The sequence below is a fragment of the Pistacia vera genome, unplaced genomic scaffold (assembly GCF_008641045.1).
Source record: "Pistacia vera cultivar Batoury unplaced genomic scaffold, PisVer_v2 Contig539, whole genome shotgun sequence".
Taxonomy (NCBI): domain Eukaryota; kingdom Viridiplantae; phylum Streptophyta; class Magnoliopsida; order Sapindales; family Anacardiaceae; genus Pistacia; species Pistacia vera.
In genome coordinates, this window is record NW_022196378.1 from 1214188 (window position 1) to 1234923 (window position 20736).

At 34.8% G+C, this 20736-nt stretch overlaps 3 protein-coding genes across 4 annotated transcripts; 1 reads left to right on the forward strand and 2 right to left on the reverse strand.

Annotated features, from left to right (window-relative positions):
* The first annotated feature begins 6554 nt into the window (after positions 1-6554).
* On the forward strand, positions 6555-11437 carry LOC116107442 (dihydrolipoyllysine-residue acetyltransferase component 4 of pyruvate dehydrogenase complex, chloroplastic). Of its 2 annotated transcripts, XR_004124468.1 has the most exons (7): positions 6555-7665; positions 7761-7952; positions 8175-8262; positions 8351-8421; positions 8505-8588; positions 10541-10772; positions 11304-11437. XR_004124468.1 is itself a non-coding variant. In XM_031393717.1 (6 exons), the coding sequence occupies exons 1-6, from the start codon at positions 6757-6759 to the stop codon at positions 10643-10645; spliced, it is 1449 nt and encodes a 482-aa protein (XP_031249577.1). In that variant the 5' UTR covers positions 6555-6756; the 3' UTR covers positions 10646-10978. The 2 variants fall into 2 exon arrangements, 1 of the variants encoding a protein (XP_031249577.1); XM_031393717.1 differs by lacking the exon at positions 11304-11437 and having other exon boundaries at positions 10541-10978.
* Positions 11438-11490: 53 nt separating this feature from the next.
* LOC116107443 (ACD11 homolog protein) lies at positions 11491-14028 on the reverse strand. The gene is made up of 4 exons (XM_031393718.1): positions 13704-14028; positions 12696-12868; positions 12384-12529; positions 11491-11630 (listed from the first exon to the last, which is right to left on the reverse strand). Exons 1-4 carry the CDS (start codon positions 13956-13958, stop codon positions 11524-11526), a joined length of 681 nt encoding a protein of 226 aa, XP_031249578.1. The 5' UTR covers positions 13959-14028; the 3' UTR covers positions 11491-11523.
* Positions 14029-14491: 463 nt separating this feature from the next.
* LOC116107500 (protein NRT1/ PTR FAMILY 3.1) lies at positions 14492-17866 on the reverse strand. The gene is made up of 4 exons (XM_031393768.1): positions 17719-17866; positions 17395-17612; positions 16595-17154; positions 14492-15569 (listed from the first exon to the last, which is right to left on the reverse strand). Exons 1-4 carry the CDS (start codon positions 17840-17842, stop codon positions 14687-14689), a joined length of 1785 nt encoding a protein of 594 aa, XP_031249628.1. The 5' UTR covers positions 17843-17866; the 3' UTR covers positions 14492-14686.
* Positions 17867-20736: the final 2870 nt, after the last annotated feature.

Below are 20736 nucleotides of genomic sequence, written 5' to 3' on the forward strand. Positions count from 1 at the left end.
ATTTACTTGACCCTCAACTTCAGGGCTCTAGAGGATTAGTTGAGGTGCTCATAAACTGACCCAGACACTCCAATCACTAAAGAAAAGAAAAAAAATGTTATATTTCAACACATACTAACATATATAATTATGTCATAAGATGAATTGAACAAATCAACTGCTGCAATTGTCCTTTGTAAGCATTTCTAATTTTGGGGTTGTCTAAATAGTGTCTATTAGTATATCTGATTTGAACATTTTACAATTTCAGTGGATAATGAGTATTATATGATTTAAAAATATTCTGCAATTTCATGAACTCTTATCTCTTTTATTTTGTCTAAAAGATATCATACAGTCAAAGCTAAATGTGCAAGTCAAAGCAAAAGTAGACAAGTCTAATTTGGCAACGAGACTTTGAAAATACTATTTCGATACGGTATTCAAAATTCAAAATACTGTATCTAACAGTTTATGACCCACTTAATTTGAATTTGAAGACGTGGCAAGCAGATAAGATGGAAAATCATTTATATCGTGGATCAAACAAACGTGCCGGCCATAAATAAATATAAATTCAGTTCCTTCCATCACGTACTGTGTCTTTGGTTCAATTTAAAATAAAGTTTAAATTATTAAAATTCTAATTTCATTTTTTTTAATCAAAGTAACCAATTCTTAATTATTTAAACTCACAATACATATTCCCCCTTCTTTGGAAAATAAATAAAAGAAGATAAAGGGGTTCATAATTATTTAAACTCATAATACATTTAAAACCAAAACAATTTAAGGATTTGTTCTTAATTATCAACAAGTGAATAGTCCATATGATATGATAATTGTAATTTATTTGGTATCTCCACAACAATGTTTTAAAACCTAACCCGACTGGTTGAACCGAGACCTGGGACTTTCCTCGGACTAAGTTACCAATTTCCCTATTCATCGAAAATACTAGAAATTAGGATGATGAGCGGCGAACAATTGAACACCAAAATGTTGGCGCTTTTGAAGAGAAATGGCCTGTAAGTGTAATGGTGGCAATAGAGGTGATTTTTGGTGAGTGACTCGACCGAAAATCGAAAAAAACCAGCAGCAACAACAGTCGACAAGTAGCGAGGCAAACGGGGATGGCGTAAGATGGGTTTTGACCAGGAGGCTGAGGGGAGTACTTTCGTGGTGATGGGGAGGGTTGTCGACGCCAACGATGGCGAGATCTGGCCTGAGTTGTCGACGCTAGTGTTGGTGAAATCTAGTTGAAACCAAACCGATTTTAGCCAGATCTTGGGTAGATTTTCTGGGGAATGGGCTCAATGGATGATTGGATTACATTTGGTGTGTTGTCGTAGCCAACCAGTCGACCGCTGATTTGTATTTGGCATGTGTTTGCTAAATTTTAAACCTATAGGGACTTCACTGTAATTTTTAGGGGTGTATTTTCTGAATTTAAACTTTTTGACACCTGGTTTGACTGGTTGGTCGAACCGGTTAAACCAGTCAACCCAAGACCCATCAACTTTCTCACGTTTCACCCCGAGTTGGTTATTAAAACACTTTCCACAACCTACTACACTATAGTTAAGAAGGGTGACCTGATGGTAAAAGAGTAAAAAGAGGTTAATGGGGGTGGCCACTAAGGGTCTTACTTGGTCGTCAACTTTAGGGCCCTGGGGCAGGGGCGAACCCACATGGGGTCACGTGGGGTCAAGTGACTTCACTTGGGTTTTATTTTTTGAATTTTGCCCCATAACAAAACAAAATTACAGTAAACTAAATTAATTAAAAATTTTAACTTTCTCTAATAATATCTTTCCCCTTTTTTCTCTAATCCCAGTTTTTTCTCTTGCCCAGGGTGCCCCACTCTATCTCCCCAATCCCTATTTTTCTCTTCCCTAGCTGCAGCGTGCCCCACCACTCAATTGAAGAATCTCCACTATTTTCAGAATCTCTTTTAATAGAATATTTATTGATTTCCTTTTTTTACTTGATTCAATTATTAAGTTTTGTTTTAATTAATTTCATTTAAGTTCTCCAGAATGTCCTTCATAGTTTTATGCTCATGGGTAAATAGCTAATTTTGATTGGCTTTCACTATGTTTCTTCAAGCACATGTAGAATTTTTTTTTCTGCATAAATGGTGAGGTTGTTGGCATGTTGTTGTAGTTTTGTGCTTGGCTGGCTGTTACTTTTTATCTTCTAAGTGTATTTTAATTTATTGAACTGCCAAACAAGAGCAATAAATGGGTTGTTGACTTGTTGTTCTTGTATCAAGAAGACAAGAACTCTCAATAAAGAAAAGAAAAAATAATCTTACTAGAAAAAAAATAATGAGGCGAAAAAAAAAAAAAAGATTAAAGCTTTTAGAATTAAATTTCTTTTGTTGTTTTGATTTATAACATTAGAATGAATTTATGTCATTCAAACTATATGTAACTTCAAATCATGAATATGAGATTAAACAATGATATACAATTGAAATTAAGGGGCTAATTAGGTGAATTTACTTATAGTTTACCAACAGGTTTAATGGCTTGTAGATCAAGCATTTTTGTGAAATACTATAGATTTTGAGCTCTTGTTTAGTTTCTTACTGCAATTTAAGTTCATTTATTTAACTTTCATGTTTTAAATTATTATAAATGTTAGTTTTTTATATTGAGGATATAATTATTTGTTGCATTTTTTTTTTATCAAGTAATAATATATAGTTGTTTTAAAATAGTATGGAGAGATATTTCAAAAGGAAGTCAACAATGATCTCATCATCTCAACAAGAGGAAAATATTGATGATTCAAGAGAAAATTTGGAAGTTGATTTGCTAGATCTTCTTATGGATCCAGGTTTATGTCCCAAAATTTTAGATTATGATCCTAATGTTCAAGATCAAATCTGAAGAGTATATTTGAAAAGGGGTCCTTGTCAACCTAAAGGCCATGAGTTTTCTTTCAGAGATTTGGTGGAATTTTAAGAAGATTTGTTATTTCTTGGTCTGATGAATTTGATTAATGATTGACATATAGTATAGCAAAAGACACATGATTTTGTCTTTGTTGCTATCTTTGTAGGTTAGATGTTGGTGATAAAGCGGGTGGTGATCACTTTGTTGGTCAAGGGTTTTCAAATTGGAAAGAGAAATAAATATTGAATGTTATGCTATAAGTGCTGCTCATAATCAAGCTCGAAGAATGTATGAATTATTATTGAATCAAGACCAACACATTCAGACATTTTTTTTTATAGACACTCTTCTAAAGCACGAATTGAGTATCAAACTCGTTTAAATGCTATAGTTGACTATGTTCATTATCTTCTAAGGCAAGGACTCCCATTTTGTGGTCATAATGAATCCTATGATTCAAACAACCAAGGGAATTTTCTCAAGTTTCTACGATTTCTTGCTGATCATAATGAAGATGTCTATGTTGTTGCTTTCAAAAATGCTCTTGACAATCTCAAATTAACATCACCTAAGATTCAAAAAGACATTGTAAGTGCGACTGCAAGTGAAACTGTAAATGCTGTCATTAGAGATTTAAGAGATTCATTATTCTCTATATTGATTGATGAATCTCGTGATATCTCTACAAATGAACAAATGGCTATTGTCTTGCGTTATGTTAATAGGAATGGACTTGCTGTGGAGCGTTTTGTAGGTGTTGAACACATTACCAGTACTACAGCTCTCTCACTCAAGATGACACTTGACAACTTTTTTTCTAAGCATGGGTTGAGTTTTTCTAGATTGCGAGGACAAGGTTATAATGGAGCTAGTAATATGCAATGCGAATTTAATGGTTTGAAGACACTTATTTTGAAAGAGAATAGATGTGCTTCTTATATTCATTGTTTTGCCTATCAACTCTAGTTGGCTCTTGTGGCTTTAGCAAAGAATCAAGATGATGTTAACGATCTCTTTAATATTGTGGCGATTATAGTTAATATTGCTGGTGCTTCATCAGAACGTTGAGATATTCTTAGAGATAAGCAAGTTAGTAAAGTTATTGAAGCTCTTTCTAATGGTGAACTTTCAAGTGGAAATGGCCTCAATCAAGAGATAAATTTGAAACGTGTCAGTGATACACGTTGGAGCTCGCATTATGATACATTAATGAGCATAATCTTGTTGTTCTCATCCATTATTGATGTTTTGAAATTGTGGCAAAAGATGGGACAAACTCCGAGCAAAGATTTCAGGCAAGAAATATATTGAAATTGATGCAATCATTTAATTTTGTGTTTAGTCTATTTACGATGAAAGATTTACTTAGATTTACAAATGAACTTTCTCAAGCACTACAAAGAAAAGATTAAGATATTGTAAATGCTATGAATTTGGTTGAAGCGTGTAAGCAAGCTTTACAATTGATGAGGGATAGTGGATGGGAGAATTTACTTATTAAATTTTGTTTTTTTTTTGCCAAACATGACATTGATATTCCAAATATGGATGACAAATTTTTTATTCAAGGGCGATCACAATGGAAGACTTATAAGGGTATCACAAATGTGCATCATTACTGCATTGAAATATTTTATAGTGCCTTAGATATGTAGCTTCAAGAGTTGAATAGTCATTTTAATTAGGTAAACACTGAATTACTTATTTGTTTAGCATGCTTATGTCCAAATGGAAATTTTGTTGCTTTTGATAAGCAAAAATTGATGCACCTTGCTGAAATTTGTCCAAAAGATTTTTCTGACTTAGAACCCATGACACTTGATTTTCAATTTGATATTTACATTTTGGATGTACGCTCTAATGTCAAATTTATGGAATTGAATGGGATTGGAGATCTAGCAAGAGTGATGCTTGAAACTAAAAAAGATAAAGTGTTTCTATTAGTTTATTTGTTGATAAAATTAGCATTGATTTTACCGATTGCCACTACTAGTGTAGAGATATCATTTTCAATAATGAATTTTGTGAAGAGTCATTTGTGAAATAGAATGAGTGATCAATGGTTGAATGATAGTTTAGTTGTGTATATAGAGAAAGATGTATTTGATAGTACTGATAATAAAGTCATTATACAATATTTTCAAAAGATGAAATCTCGTCGATGACAATTATATATGTATTAGTTAATGAGAATGTTATTGATACTAATATTTGTGTTTATTTTTATTTTTATTTATGTTAATTGTTACTTTAACCCATCTAAGTTTCATTCATAGATCTGCCCCTGTCTTGGGGGATTAGTTGAAGTACATGCAAACTGATTTGGACAACCTCGATCACCAAAAACAAAATAAGTAAAACAAAAATAATATAAAAATGTTGTTACCTTTTTTATTACTTCTTTATAATAGAATATCAATTAACTGTAACATAACGAACATACATGATTATACATACAAATAGATGTTTACTTAAAATATGCTAAATTTTGGACTAAATTTTTTATTGCGATATTATTGAAAATCTAAGGCAGTAAATCACTCTGGTAAATCTTTTCGCATTATGTATACAATTATAAATAGAAAGGTAGCCTCATCTAGTATGAAATCATGAATTTAAGAGATTTTCTCAGAAAATGACCAATTAATAAAATGTTAGCTTGATGGGTAACCAAACCTTGTTGTGGGCAGTAGCGACCCGTGGCCTGTACCTGACATATTAACATTTCTGTGGTTTGATACTTTGGGCTGGATATAAGATTCAACCCATTTTCACTTGGCCCATTCGTTTTTTAATTCCTTTCCTATTTATGAACTTATTTTTCTTTGAAAAACTGCATTTTTTTTAATAAAATACTTTGAATAAATATATAAAGAATTATGACTTACTTATAAAGGGGCGTCAACAGTATGTAAGAATAAATTTGTTACATATTCTACAAAAATTGGTAATTATATTCTAATAGAACTCTTATTAATCTTTTTTGTAGCGTAAGTAGACATCATAGTTTTACCAACAAAACAACTAACTCATTTATGGTTAAAGACCCCGAATTTTGTAAAACATGGTAAGACGTGAACCATCAAGCTATTAACATACAATCTTCCAATTACAGTACTTCACTTTTTCTTTCCTGCTAATTACAAGTCATATATCAAGGAATGAAGTATTTAATACCATTAATAATTAATTATTAGAGTTTGGTTGACAGTCAAGAAAGCTTAATCCTCTTATTGATTTATTGAGTTTGAACCTTAAGACTACTTATCATATTTATAACTTACTTTGAAACATTGGGTTTGTAAGGTATTTAATGGGTCTCAAGAATTAGTCGACGTATACACAAACTGGTCCGAATTTAATAAACTCCATAGATTAGTCAAGGTGTACATAAACTAACCTAAACAATCCGATCATAAAATAAAATACTACTAAACTACTAAAATGTTTATATAAAAACATGGTTTGAGGGAAGTCATTTTAATAATTGATATATTAAGTAGTCGTTTTTTAAATCATCAAATCCCTCGAGGGTATCAAACAAATACTTTCATTATTGAATTGCTTGAATTTTTTTTTTTTAAACGTAAATTTGATTTAATTTGTCATTACAAATACCAGAAAATATTGACTTTTAAAAAATGGAATGAAATAGAAAAGAAGGCAACGAACTTGATGACTGTAAGGCAAATACAATTAAAGAGGGGCGATATTAACACAGTAAGGTAGCTCAAAGCCTCCAACTAACTCTTCCTCGTCTTCTCCGCCCCTCTGTTTCTTCCCTCTATTTTCTCTCCTTCTCCCCCCATTTCCTTCCTCTCACAGTCTTCAAATTACTCCCTAACAGTCTTCACATTTTGTCCCAAACACCACAATGGCCTCTCTTTCTCCCTCTCCTCTTCTCTCCAAAACTACAATTTCATTCTCCTCCTCCGTCTCCACTTCACTCCCATGGAAATCCTTTCCCTCCTTCTCCGCATACAAGCCTCAGTCTTGTCGACGAAGAATCTACACCGTCCAATCGAAAATCCGTGAGATCTTCATGCCCGCTCTCAGCTCCACCATGACCGAGGGCAAGATTGTTTCTTGGATCAAGTCCGAGGGTGACGTTCTTTCCAAAGGCGAAAGCGTCGTCGTAGTGGAGTCTGACAAGGCCGACATGGACGTCGAGACTTTCTACGATGGAATTCTTGCCGCGATTGTCGTTCCCGAAGGCGAGTCCGCTCCTGTTGGCGCGCCGATTGGGATTTTAGCCGAGACCGAGGATGAAATCGCTGAAGCCAAGGCTAAAGCCGCGTCGAATGGTGCTACTTCATCTCCACAAGCTGTTGCTCCCTCTCCTCCTCCTGCTACTTCCACTCCCGCTCCCGCCCCTGCTGTTTCACAACCCGAGCCCAAAGAACCGGCGGAGACAGTTGCGAGTGGGCCCAAAAAGATTGTAGCCACGCCGTTCGCCAAGAAGTTAGCTAAGCAACACAAAGTGGATATTAATTCGGTGGTTGGAACGGGGCCGTTTGGCAGAATTACTCCGGAAGACGTGGAAAAGGCAGCAGGAATTGAACCTTCTAAGAATGTGGCACCTCCTACTGTAGCAGCTCCAGCTGCGGCTACTCCGCCGAAAAGTACGGCAGCTGCCCCTCCTCCACTTCCGGGTTCTAGTGTTGTGCCTTTTACGACAATGCAGTCTGCCGTATCGAAGAATATGATTGAGAGTCTTTCAGTCCCCACTTTTCGTGTTGGATACCCGATAACTACTGATGCCCTTGATGCCCTTTATGAGAAGGTAAAGTATCTATAAATGTGAATTGTGTTTCTGGGATGGTTTATTAATTAATTTTTTCTTTTTGTGTCTGATATTTTTCCATTTCGAATTTGTAGGTGAAGCCAAAGGGTGTGACAATGACTGCTCTGTTAGCCAAGGCTGCAGCAATGGCTCTTGTTCAGCATCCGGTTGTTAATGCCACCTGTAAAGATGGAAAGAGTTTTACTTACAATAGTAATATCAACATTGCGGTTGCTGTGGCTATCAATGGTGGCTTGATAACACCTGTTCTTCAGGATGCAGATAAGGTTGGATATTTTATATCACAACCATATATAATACATTCTATTCGATGTTGTATCTATTATTGTTATTTTTCCTCTTGAAGAATTTAAAGCAAGTGCCCCCAATTTGGTGTGAGGGGGATCTGAAATCCTCCTATGCATTTATAAGAGATCTTACCACAGTTACCTGTAGGTCTTAAGACTTTTGAGTTAGTTTTAACGAGTAACTTGTTTTTATTGGCACAGTTGGATCTGTATTTGCTATCTCAAAAATGGAAAGAGCTTGTGGACAAAGCTCGAGCGAAGCAACTTCAGCCCCATGAGTACAATTCAGGTTTTTACTAATTCATTTTCATCAGTTTATTTATGTCTTCCATTTTATGTGTTTATGGTTTCATAAATTGTACTGGTATTGCTGATAGGGACTTTCACTCTGTCCAATCTGGGCATGTTTGGAGTGGACAGATTTGATGCTATTCTTCCTCCTGGCCAGGTGAGTAATAAGGACTAGGCTTTTTCGTCTCAATTACCTCATGATTTATCTCTATTATATGCTAAAAGTTTGGGAATGTTCAGGGGGCTATCATGGCTGTGGGAGCATCAAAGCCAACCGTGGTGGCTGATAAAGATGGTTTCTTCAGTGTGAAGAGTAAAATGCTGGTGAGTTCAATTTCCATTTATTAATCGATATTAAATGATAAGCCCTGTTATCTGGACCCTGACATAGGATAAAAGATTTAAATGATTGTTTGCGTATTGAGCAGAATATACAAATGAGAAGGAAAAACAATTCGCATCCATTTTTTTTAATATGTTACATATTGTAGGCATAGCATCAATGTCATGCTACTTAATGTATTACATCACATTGCAGTTGTGATCTGTATTTGAGGAGCTTGAGTCTGCTTAAGTAGTATTTATCATAGGTACAAATTTTGTTGGGTTCTTTTTGTAAGAGGATAATGTGTCTTCTGTATATTAAAGAAGATGGCTTAAACCCAATTGTCTTAGCATCAGGGGTAAACGAAATAATTCGGGGGTTTTGCCCATTTGACAGTATTAAATCTATTGGAAATAGAATGGAAAGAATGAGTTTTGAACTCCTTTGAAAACACTAGCCAGTTTCGTTTGTTGAACAATAATTGGACCTTGTGATATACATGGCATGGTCCATTCGAAGCATTTTGCAGTGAGGATCTTGCTTAGTATAATAAGTTTTTTCATCTTCTAATTGCTACAAACCTTTTTTTGTCCAAAATGGTCGGGCTCAAAAGCTTCATTTCCCACTATGAAGTATGACCCTCTCCCCATTCACCAAGTTTAGACCTGTGTGCCATGCCATAAGGCACAGGATTGAGGAACAGCTTCTCAATCATCTTGGAACAATAGAGTTGGGGCTAGTATCATAGTTTCTGGTATCTTGCTCCTAGATCAATAGCGATCAAGATGTAAAAGTACTTGTAGAATGTTGGAATTGATACCCTCAATGAACTAAGATGTTTTTTGCTCCACTTTGACCCTTTGGTGCTGTGCAATAGTGTGCTTGGTGTACCTATCCCCCAAAACTAAATCAATCCCAAGCATTTTATGAGCAAAATTTGATTCCAAAAGCTCTTGTACAGTTGCAAGAGACCTTGCCAACTACAAGAGACAATGCAGAAGATTTAGCCTCTAAAACGTCCTTGAAATAAACCAAATCTTTCTTGTTAAGCCGACCATCTATATTAACCTTGTATCACTTGCTCATATACTTCATTCTTTGCTTCTCCTGATATGCTCTGTTGTACCTTCTTGTAACTTGAATGTGATGCAATTTGCAGTTTTTAAAAGGAACATCCATGCTATGTTACTGATATTTTATTTTGATGCAAGTTGGGATGAGATATCCATAAACCAGATGACCAATGGTCAGAGTATTAAAACTTATCTAAAGTTTGATTAAGAAAGCAAATCTTGTTTCTTAACAGAGATATTCAACAATAACTTTGTGGAGATATGAAACCTGCCCCCTTAACTTATTAAGTATCAGACAATTATTGGTTAACATGATGAATCATACGAATACAAACTATTGCCTATTGCACATGCTTTTTTTTGGAAGTTATCTTGAATGAGATTAGCTTATCATCCTGGGCTGTTAATTTCCATTTGGTGACTGTATGACTGACTAAATTTGTATGTTCCGAGTGTTGATTATTGCTAAGACATGGGTATAGCTAGGAAGCCTATGACATGTTATGGAGATATCAATGGGGTGAAAATAAAGTAACTGTTTAGCTAGCTGGGGAAAAATGCCTAAATAATTTCGTTGTCAGCAACAACTCTGCCACCCAGCTTAATGTTGGAGTCGGATTAGCATGGCCAGTGCCATCTAGAGTGGTAGAAACTGGAGTTTAGCTCCTCTTTTTGAGCATTCACCATTCATGAGATTTTTGAATGCTGTGAAAGGAAGAATACAAGGTTGAAACTTGATTTGAAGTGTTTTTATACTGTTTGAATATAAACTTCAAAAATAAACACCCTCTTATTTGGTTACAAATACAGCAAAGCTTTCCTAATGATTAGATATTTCCACTGAACCTGACTGAGTTGGCATGTCATTCTGTTTACAGGTAAATGTAACAGCTGATCACCGAATTATCTATGGTGCTGACTTGGCAGCCTTCCTTCAAACCTTTTCAAAGATCGTTGCAAACCCAGATAGCCTGACATTGTAGATGGTCTCTGGGCTTTCGATGTAGTGAATCCGGCTGATTAGATCCTACATTCTTCGGCGGGTGATGGAACAATGGTGCGTCTATTATTTAGCAAAGTGCCTTGCCAAGTGGTTTTGCAGTAGTCCCGGTGAGAATGTGCTCGTGTTGCATTTCATCTTGTTTTGATTTTTTAAGATCTCATATACAATATCAGATGTGTTGAGTTGATTTTAATTTATAATGAAGCAATAAGAACTCTGAAGTTTCTGACAGAACCCAGTGAAAATTGTTTTGTCCAAAAGGTCGTAATTCGAAATATGTGGCTGTTTCATTAAATAAGTTGTGAGTTATATTAACTTTTGAGTTTTACTGAATTAACTAAATTCATGAACACCAGATCCATTTTACCAAACAGTAAGAAGACAACAAAATTATATCAGTGTTATCATGATATTAATATAGGTCAGCAATGGATAATTATGTTATGATCCTAAATGATAGATGGTTTTATTACCTTATAAAACGGGACCCACCTTCAAATTCAGACTCAAGTGTCAGCAAATTTCTATAATACCATTATCTATTGATAAATAATCAACAGGACGAATACAAAGTGTCCCTGTTTAAAGACAAATGCTTATGTACAAATGACCTGATTTATCTCCTACGTTCTTTATAGAGACTATGTAAGATTACTTACAGCTTCTGCTGTCTGCCTGGAAATGCTCGGAAGCAGCTGAATGAACCTTAGAAAATATATACTACAAAGATAACAGCCGCCGGAAGATAAGAAGAAAAGTAATATAATTGCTGCTGAATGAAGAAAGAGATTTGAAGCAAAGATTTCTTTATGTAAAAACTGTCCTGGAAGATCTGATGTTTTTGTACGACAAATGAATTTACCAGTCCAAGTTGATATTCCTAGAAATGTAAAGCTTATCAATGTACTGTATAACTGGAACTGAAGCATCAATATATCTTTTCATTTTCTTCTCTGCTGATTTATCTGCAACAACATTGACAAAAGTAGCTCAGGTCTCCAGGAGAGTACAACATAATTTCATCTCTTCATAGAAAATAAAGCAGTAACTATAAGTTCTAACCCGAATATCTAAGTTCAATAAATAATCGAATCATTTGCATATAAGCTTCTATTTATCTTCAAAGACATCCACGTAAATTGAAATTCAGGCTATTAACTCATATTGATAGCAATTGACGGTTTATTTGGTGAAATAGCTTACTAGTTGTATGGTATTCAAATCCATTAGTAATTTGATATTTACCATTGGTAAGAAGTCAAAAGAGGGCCATAAAGAGAAATGAGAAAAAAATAAAGAAAGAAAGAAGGAAAAAGATAAGAAAGAACAGAGTGAAAATGTATGCTCATGCAATTTGTAGTATTTCAAATTTTCGGAATAAAACAATATCTTTTTATCTGTTATGAGCTCATCTACTGTCACTACAGTACATTAGCATCATTCATAAGAAGCTGAGGCTGATATTAGAAAATAGTAAAACATGTCATTAATTTACTCAAAATTTCCACATTGAATATGAACAGAGATTTCAGAGAAAGCCTTTCAATTTTTATGAGTTGGACAATATATGTGCACATTCTTCTGATTTTTGCTTAGTTTATCATTATCATTGGTCTCAAATTGAAAATAATTAAATAAAAATGATACCCTTTACAAAAAAGATCAATTTAGATTTCATACTACCAAACTTATTTATTTAAAAGATGGTTAAAACTCACCAGTTTCATTAAGCCTCAGCAGAAGTTGATCCCTACTTGGAAGAGTACACATTCCTGCATAAACTGCAGTCCTGACTGTCCATGAGTGGTAGGGTGCACAAACTTGCGTGTAAGCTGTTGACGCTGCTTCCTTCAAGGAGTAATCACTGAAAGTGAAAAATTCCAGATATTACAACCAAAGAACAAAAATAAAATTTGAAGCTGACACTGTCCTGACCTATCATGATAAGCACATTTATATATCATAGAACACTTGACATGTTTAATGATTGCAGCGAAAAGAAGAAGTAATCATCAAGGGGCCGAGCATACTTGGTTGCCAAGAATTGTTCAAATAAAGCTCTGATGAGGTCAAGACCCTGCCGAACTCTTCGAAGATTACGGGAATTACTTCCTGATGTTTTCACATTGCCATTTGCAATATCCCTATCAAGTATCTCATGTAATGTTTCATAGGTTTTTGATGCTTGTACAAGATTTTTTACCTGAATGCATCATGTCATTAGACCAAATCATATAAATGAAGCCAACATGAAATTACAGAACATAATTCACTGTGAAAAATACATATTGATGATATGCGAACATAATAACATAGAAAGGCAAGCTTAAATGCATGTAGCAATAAATCCACATCTAAATACAGGCTCATATATGATCGGCCGAGATACTTGATCCAGTGACAGGGAGGTCCAACGAATCAGCAGTGAACAAAAGATTACATTCCGGGGACAAAATTTGACACCAAAAGACATAAAAGCAAGATGATCAACACCTCTAACAATTAGGATTACTGTTGAAACTCTGGAACCCCTCCAGTCCGGCCAACAATAACTTTCTTCTCATTGAATGTTCAAGTAGAGAAAATATAATTATCAATATCATTCTAGCAGCTGGAAACATAATCCTCTCTGCAGATGGCAGTTTCAATGAGCATTAAAAAAAAAAAAAAAAAAAAAAGGGAAATTAAAAGGCCAAAGGGTACCATGATCTACATTTGGGGCCTGTAGACAATTAAAAATTTCAACGGAACTCCATTCAAAAAAAAGATAGCCAATTAATGTAAACTGATAAAAATAAAAAAGTTTTTGAGCCTAGCTAAAAAGTGAGAGATCAGGAGTCTCAAAAAAATATGCTGCAGGTGAAATGATTAAATGGGCTAAATCGTAATCAAGACGCAAAACAGACTCTATCAGCATTGATGGTTGTTTAATTTGGACACAGAAATCTCAAGAAAACAGAACAATTTGGTAACAATATCAAAGAACAAACAAAGGATTGAAAAGAAAGTTGAAAAGACGAAAGAAATGATAAATGAACCTTGGAGACGTACTCCAACTCAGCGAATTTGAAAGCGAGGCCAAGACTACTAAATAAAACAGAAACCAAGGAAGAAGCATCACAGAAACTATCCAATCGGAGCTCGCTATTGCTTCCACAATTCAGCAACTTCTCCAGCTCCTCGAACGCCCCAACGATCACACCCAAAGGCGTCGACATTGTTGTCCTTCTTGTTGTTGATAAAACCCCACGTCTCGCGTCTCCAAATCTGTATTCTACTAAGTCCTGATTCATTTTGACTCTATATATATACGCTTCAGGACTCGTGAATTGTACTAGTTAGAATTTGTCAAAACTTTAACATTCTCTGTAAGAATACTCAAATGAAAAAGGAAGACAAGTGCAACGGTCTAACTTGTAGTTGTATGTGAATGTGATAGGTTTACGTGTTAATGTGGGTTTTCTTTCTAGTTTTGTTTGTTTCTCGGATGAGTTAACAAGTGTACGTGAAATTTAACTTTGCTACAGATGCGGTCTGTCCAAGGAAGTATGACTAATAGCCTCTGATTAATGGAGAGAATCAAACGTCAATGTCCGCCTCAGCCGACTTTCACGCTCATTTTGCGAGGTCTTAGTTTGGCCAGAATGGATCTGGGCCGGGGTCTGTTAATATGAGCCCATGCTGTTTCCATGGGTTAGCAGGCTTTCTTGAGAATGCAATAATGGATTTAAGGTTGATTAGGATCTGAATTCTTCTTTTAAAGATATGTTTATAGTTCAATCTCAACAGTGTATTGTGTTTAGATAAAGATCAAATCACGAGAGAATCTTTAAAATGAAAAGAGAGAACATTCTCTTAACATCTATAGTGATAAATCGTACAAAAAGTTGTACATACTAATTTCTATGTCATAATTTTACATGCATATTATTTAGAGATACATTAATTAGCTAGCCCCAAGTGCCCTACATATGGCTAGTTCCATCACTACGTAAATCCCAATTCTGCCTTGAAGCTGCAACTAAACCTTGCTTTCAAGCTCTACTCCTCCATCTTCAGAGTCAGTTTCTTTGTTATGGATCTGAAGGGACTTAAGAGTATACATTTTGGCACAAAATAAATAGTAAATAAGATTGACAACTTGCATCAATGTGATCAACCAGTAGAAGTACTCCAATTTTCCCTTATTCAAGTTATTATCCGGCAGCCAATTTGATCCATCAGCTCCAGCACTAAACTTGTGCACCAAAGTCACCAAAAGTGTACTAATATAATTCCCAGCTGAAATCGCCGTCCAAAATAATGCAGTAGCAGTGCTCCTCATGCTTTCTGGTGATTGGTCATAAAAAAACTCCAAATGACCGATGGACATAAAGGCTTCAGCTATTCCATGAAGACCATATTGCGGCACAAGCCAAAACACTGAAATGGGAATAATTGTATGAGGTTTATCGGCGAGCCCATGTGCCAATGCTGCTTCTTTTCTCTTCACTTCGACGAAGCCAGCAACAAGAGTGGCTAATATTGATATGACAAAGCCTATTCCCATGCGGTGCAAGAAGGTGATGCCGCGATCAAGGCCAGTGAATTTCCGGGTAACAGGGACTAATATGCGATCATATAAAGCGATTGTAGAGAGCATAAAGACCATGGTGAAGACTGACATGGAGCCAGCAGGGATTTGGAAGGACTTTGAGAGGTGCCTGTCCATGGTTTTGGCTTGTTGCAAGGAGAATGTGCTTTGTTGTGCATAAGCTGTGATTAGGAGAATCCCTGCAGCCCATATTGGTCCCATTCTAATCACAGACTTAAGTTCCTCCACGCGATGGACAGTGTTTAATCTCCAAAGATTTGGAGATTTCAGATTGTCTTCTTCATTCACAATTGCAGCTTTACTGAGAAACCTGGATTCACAACGTGTCAATTTGTGATTAATGAATTAGCTTCCAAATTAATTCACGCCACTAGATGGTGGTGGGGAATGTAAAGAAAACTTGTAAGTTATTCCTGCGCCACATAAAAGAAACAAAATTCTCACTGTATCCTATTCAACCTTTTCAACTCATGTAGTCATATTTCTAACGCCATACATCTTTCTTTATCACACGCTTGTTTAGTACGTAAAGAAGAAGGAGAGAAGAAGAAGATGGAATACGCGTTAAATCAGATGGTTCATGCATGATTGTGATAAGTGTGAAAGAAATCACAAGGTTTTGTTGTTTAGCAGGGAAGCAACCACGATAGAGATCAATTATGTGGTGCTGCTGCTGCTCAAAAAACCATGCCTGAAATTGCGGTCCCTACACTTCTCCAACTAGTGTACCCTGTATCGTATGCACCGACAAATTGATCATTTCATTTGTTTGCTTCCAAACCAATAACAGTATAACACCCACTATCAAACAGATCACCATCATCAATCTCATATTGTGGATACAATTAGATCCGTCATCATCTTCTCTTTATCTTTTTGCTCTAGCATCAATGATCACTTGACAAAATCATTTTTCTTAATCAACAAAATCATTTTAAATACGTTATGCATAAAAGTAGAAAGTAAATGAAATAGCAATTTACTTAAATTTACTACTCATGAAAGGGCTGATATTTCGTCGTTACCCTAAAAAGTCTTGTAAAATAACAGTGAATATACTGATTACTATTTATCAGTGTGAATCTTTATTACGGCAAATCAAACTCCAAGGCAATTTACCTTTTGAAAAGGGACTGCTAGTGCTACTACCAAAGTTAAATAAACAATTCATTAATTTACTGCTACATTTCAATGTGAATATTTTATGAACACTTTTTGCACATGATGTGGGTCAAGTAGCAAAAGTTCATGCCGTAATTTCATTTTCTGATGTTAATGGAACCTAATTTGGTGTGTGGTCTTTGATTTATAGAAAGAAAAATTAGAGAGACTTACTTCATATGTTTAGTGTACAAAAGCTTTCCACCAAGAGAAATAGAGGCATCAAGTTCTTCATTCTGGTACAACAATTTCGGATCAGAAACCATAGCCAGCTTTCTCTTTCTAAACGCACTCACACACACTTGTATCAATCGGGTAAATGGGCTCCCAGCTGGATCCAAGTTCCGGTAAAGCGGGTACCCAAAGATGAATGCAATAATTGAAATGAACATTGCAATACATGGGATACCGAGACCCCAGCCCCATCCAATATTATCTTGAATATAAACAATCACTGTCACAGCCACAAGTATGGAAGCCCCCATGCAAAAGTAGTACCAATTAAAATATTTCCAAGTCTTTGTTGCTTGTTTCGGATCTGTCTCATCAAACTGGTCCGCCCCGAATGCTACCACACAGGGTCGGATTCCACCCGACCCGAGAGCTGTAAGCAGGAGAGATGCATATAAAATTGTGAGCTGTCCAGTGTTCGCCTGTTGACACACTTGTTCACCTTCACACGGCGGTGGCCTCAGTTGTGGAAGAATTGCTGACAGTGTTAAAGAAACCATTCCCTGTCATTAGAAGAGAAAGACCAAGATTAATTTGATACGCAAATTTGGGTAATTAACTTGATGTTGACACAGCTTGTTCTATCGTTCTCTGTTGCATATGCATATATTAATATTATTTAATGATAGCAACTTTTTTTTATCAAAAATTAAATTTATTGATGGCAACGGAAAGTTACTGGTATCTGTTTCGTATGTTCAGGTGTTGTCAGAATATCAATAGAGAGAGAGGGTGTTAATTACAATTTGATAGATGATGGAAGCAATTGTTATAGTCCAGAAGCGGCCGGCATATGCGTCGGCGACGAAGGCTCCGATGAGGGGCGTCAAACTTGAAGTTCCTCCGAAGTTGGTGAGAGTGTTAGCAGCTTGTGTTAATGGCATATGCAGTTGTGTTGTCAAGTAGCTAATCATATTAGTACCAAACCCCACCACGGCCAACTTCTCGCAGACCTCATTTGCTACACCAAATCAACAAAACCATCATAAGATATTAAGTAGAAGAAGAAAAAGAAGCAAATTTGAAAATATTTCTTAAAGTGCATTAAGCTAGAGTAGAGCGCTTACCAAATATGAAGGGCATGGTGATCATGCCACCCTTTTGTCTTTTGACATGGCTGCTTTTCTCTTCCATCTTTTCCATTATTGCTCTGTGTAGTACTGGAGGAACTGCTGTGCTTAATGCCTCCATTTATAGGCCAATATCCAAGGTTTTAACCCTCTGTAAATAATGTCACTATTCTGGAACCTGTCTAATATGTGAACATAAGAACTGGATATGTCATATATGTAAAGTTAATTAAAAATTCTGTCGCACTCGCATGTATATATTAATATTAGGCACGTAGCCACACATAGAGTTGTGGATTAAACTTTTTAAAAATTTCAAAAATAATTATTAATTAACATTTTTTTTAACTTTTCTTTCTTCTCCGTTTCCTCTCATTTTCTCTTATATTATATTTTTACTTTGGTTTGATACTCAAGAAAGTCTATTCCTTTAGATTACAATATAAGATGATGCTCATTTTATTTTTATTTTTTTACTTAAAATTCGTTTCCTTCAGTTTTCTTAATTAATGAAAAATCAAGAGTTATCGGTTTTTGTTGAGTTTAATAAATGAGTTTGAAACTGGAAGATTAAATTCCTACATTTTGATGTAGGTTTTGATTTAATTTTATTTATGTTAACGTATGAGTTTATTAGTTGTTGTTTTAAGTTGGGTTTGATAAATTTTGGTTAGTTAGTGAGTTAATTTTAAATGATTTAAAAAATTGATAAAACCCTAAGTTGACATCTGGGGATTTGGTTTAACTTTGATATATTAGTTAATTACTTGATATTTAAAATTGGATTTGATGAGTTTTCATGGATTTATGAATTGAATTTTATTGGGTCAATAGAAATTGTTTGAAAACCCCAATTTATGAGTTGAATTTTGATAATTTTTTTTAATTGTAATTTTTTTGTAAGTGTTATTTTAATTGTATTGGTTAAATATAAGTACTATATATTTTATTGTAAATTTATCATTTTTGATGTTTTGAATCCACTTACTCAACCTTGGTTACGTCTTTATTAATATATATACTTTAAAAATGATCCAGAATTTATTAAATGATATAACATTGAACTCCAAGGTTCAGTGAATAGACAGTTCCTTAATCCTTACCCACTATCTACAAAATAACAGTTTTACATGAGCCGGCTAGTAAATCAATTATGGTAAAGTTTAAAATGGGGAAAAAGACATATCACGTAAATATGACAGGCATGTTTTGTTGTTATCTCCTTTTTTCCAGTTTGTATTATTGGTTTGGAGAGGGCAGAATGGACGATGATGATGGAATGGACCGGCTGTTATAAAGAAGATTAAGAGACCCCTCATCATGGAGTGATGGAGACAGCGGAAAGTTGCAAGTAATATTTCAAATTATCAAAATTCTGCCGTATAAATTATATATTTATTTCAAAAGTTGTATATTATATACGCTGTGTATCAGAATAGATAAGTGAAAAAAAAAAAAAAAAAATTATAAAAGAGACATCATAATATATATGAACCTGATCTCGTCAACATTTTTTTTTTAAATGAAGATGTAGGTGGTAACTGGTATGATATCTTGTGATTTTTGTTTTTCTTGTTTCCGAAATTTGTATGGAGTGGGACTGGTAGGTGGTGTAAATAAAGAATAAAATAGAAGATTTGTTTAAAGGAAGATATTATGAATACTAGGTCTAAAGAGAACCAGTTGCCAATATTATTCATATGGAGATTGATTGGAAGCATAGCCTTTATAAATATTATATTTACTACAATTATTAATGTTAGGTATACTATTATTGTGTAAGTTATCTGTATCANATATATATATATATATATATATATTAACATTTAACAATAATGATAATTTATTTAAATATATGCGAACACATATTTAAACGTAATCTCACTTATTTAATTTTAATATCAAATTAAATAAAGGCTACAACTAGGGGTGAGCGCGGGTAGCGGGTAGAACCGGATATATATATATATATATATATATATATATATATATATACAGAGAGAGAGAGAGAGAGAGATGATATGATATGAAGTCTATCTATACGTCGAACAAGTAGTAGCATGGTCTCACTGATATATACTTAACCAAGCGGTCCAAACCTTAAATTTAATTCTGATAATTAATAAAACTTCAATAATAGTACTTAAGAAGTAACAAGAACGTTAGAAAGATGTATGAGGACCATATATATATGGCGTAGCAGAAGCATGATGCGTGATAGTCTCTGCATTGACCAACCAAAATGATTGAACAGACTGAATCGAGATAATCATCAATAAATAAATAATAGAAATCTATAACCAAATTTGATAGAAAGAGCTGCCTGCAACCAATATTGCCCACAACTTTAATGGAGTTTGACGTGAGAAATGATGCAAGCAGAAGCAAAGTAGGGGTGAGAAAATTACTGTTACATCAAACAGATCACACATTTTTTATTTATCCTAGTATCTGTATTACAGTGTGACTGTAGAAACAAAGAAAGAAAGAAGTTGAGGGTCGATGACTCATCCACGTGTCCCAACTTTTTCAACTCATCCAGATCCAGTCAATACAATAGTTAATGAGGAAGGAGCAAGTGGGGGGTGGGCTTGTAGGGCCCGTATATGGACCGAGTGGACCGAATGGTCCATGTGGTTTGACTATGACATAAGACCAAACTCATCTCTACACTATTTTAATTGCTACCTCTTTTTAAGGTTTATAGTGGAATGTCTTATTTCTGAGCTTGGAATTGGACACCTGTGAAACTCCATGCGCCTTCCAAAACGCGGGCGGTGATATTTTGTAAAATATATTATGGGTTGGCATAAGATCATACTAAGTCACAACCAATTTGCACTAATTTACTTACCTTATTACATTTACCACACCAAGCCAAATTAATAGACATATGTATACTATAATTTTCTTTTCCCTTGGTTTATGTTTTATCTCACTGTGTTTTATTGGTAAGGTTTTTCTTACAATAATTTTTAGCACATCTAACGCCACTTTACATTATCTTAAATAATT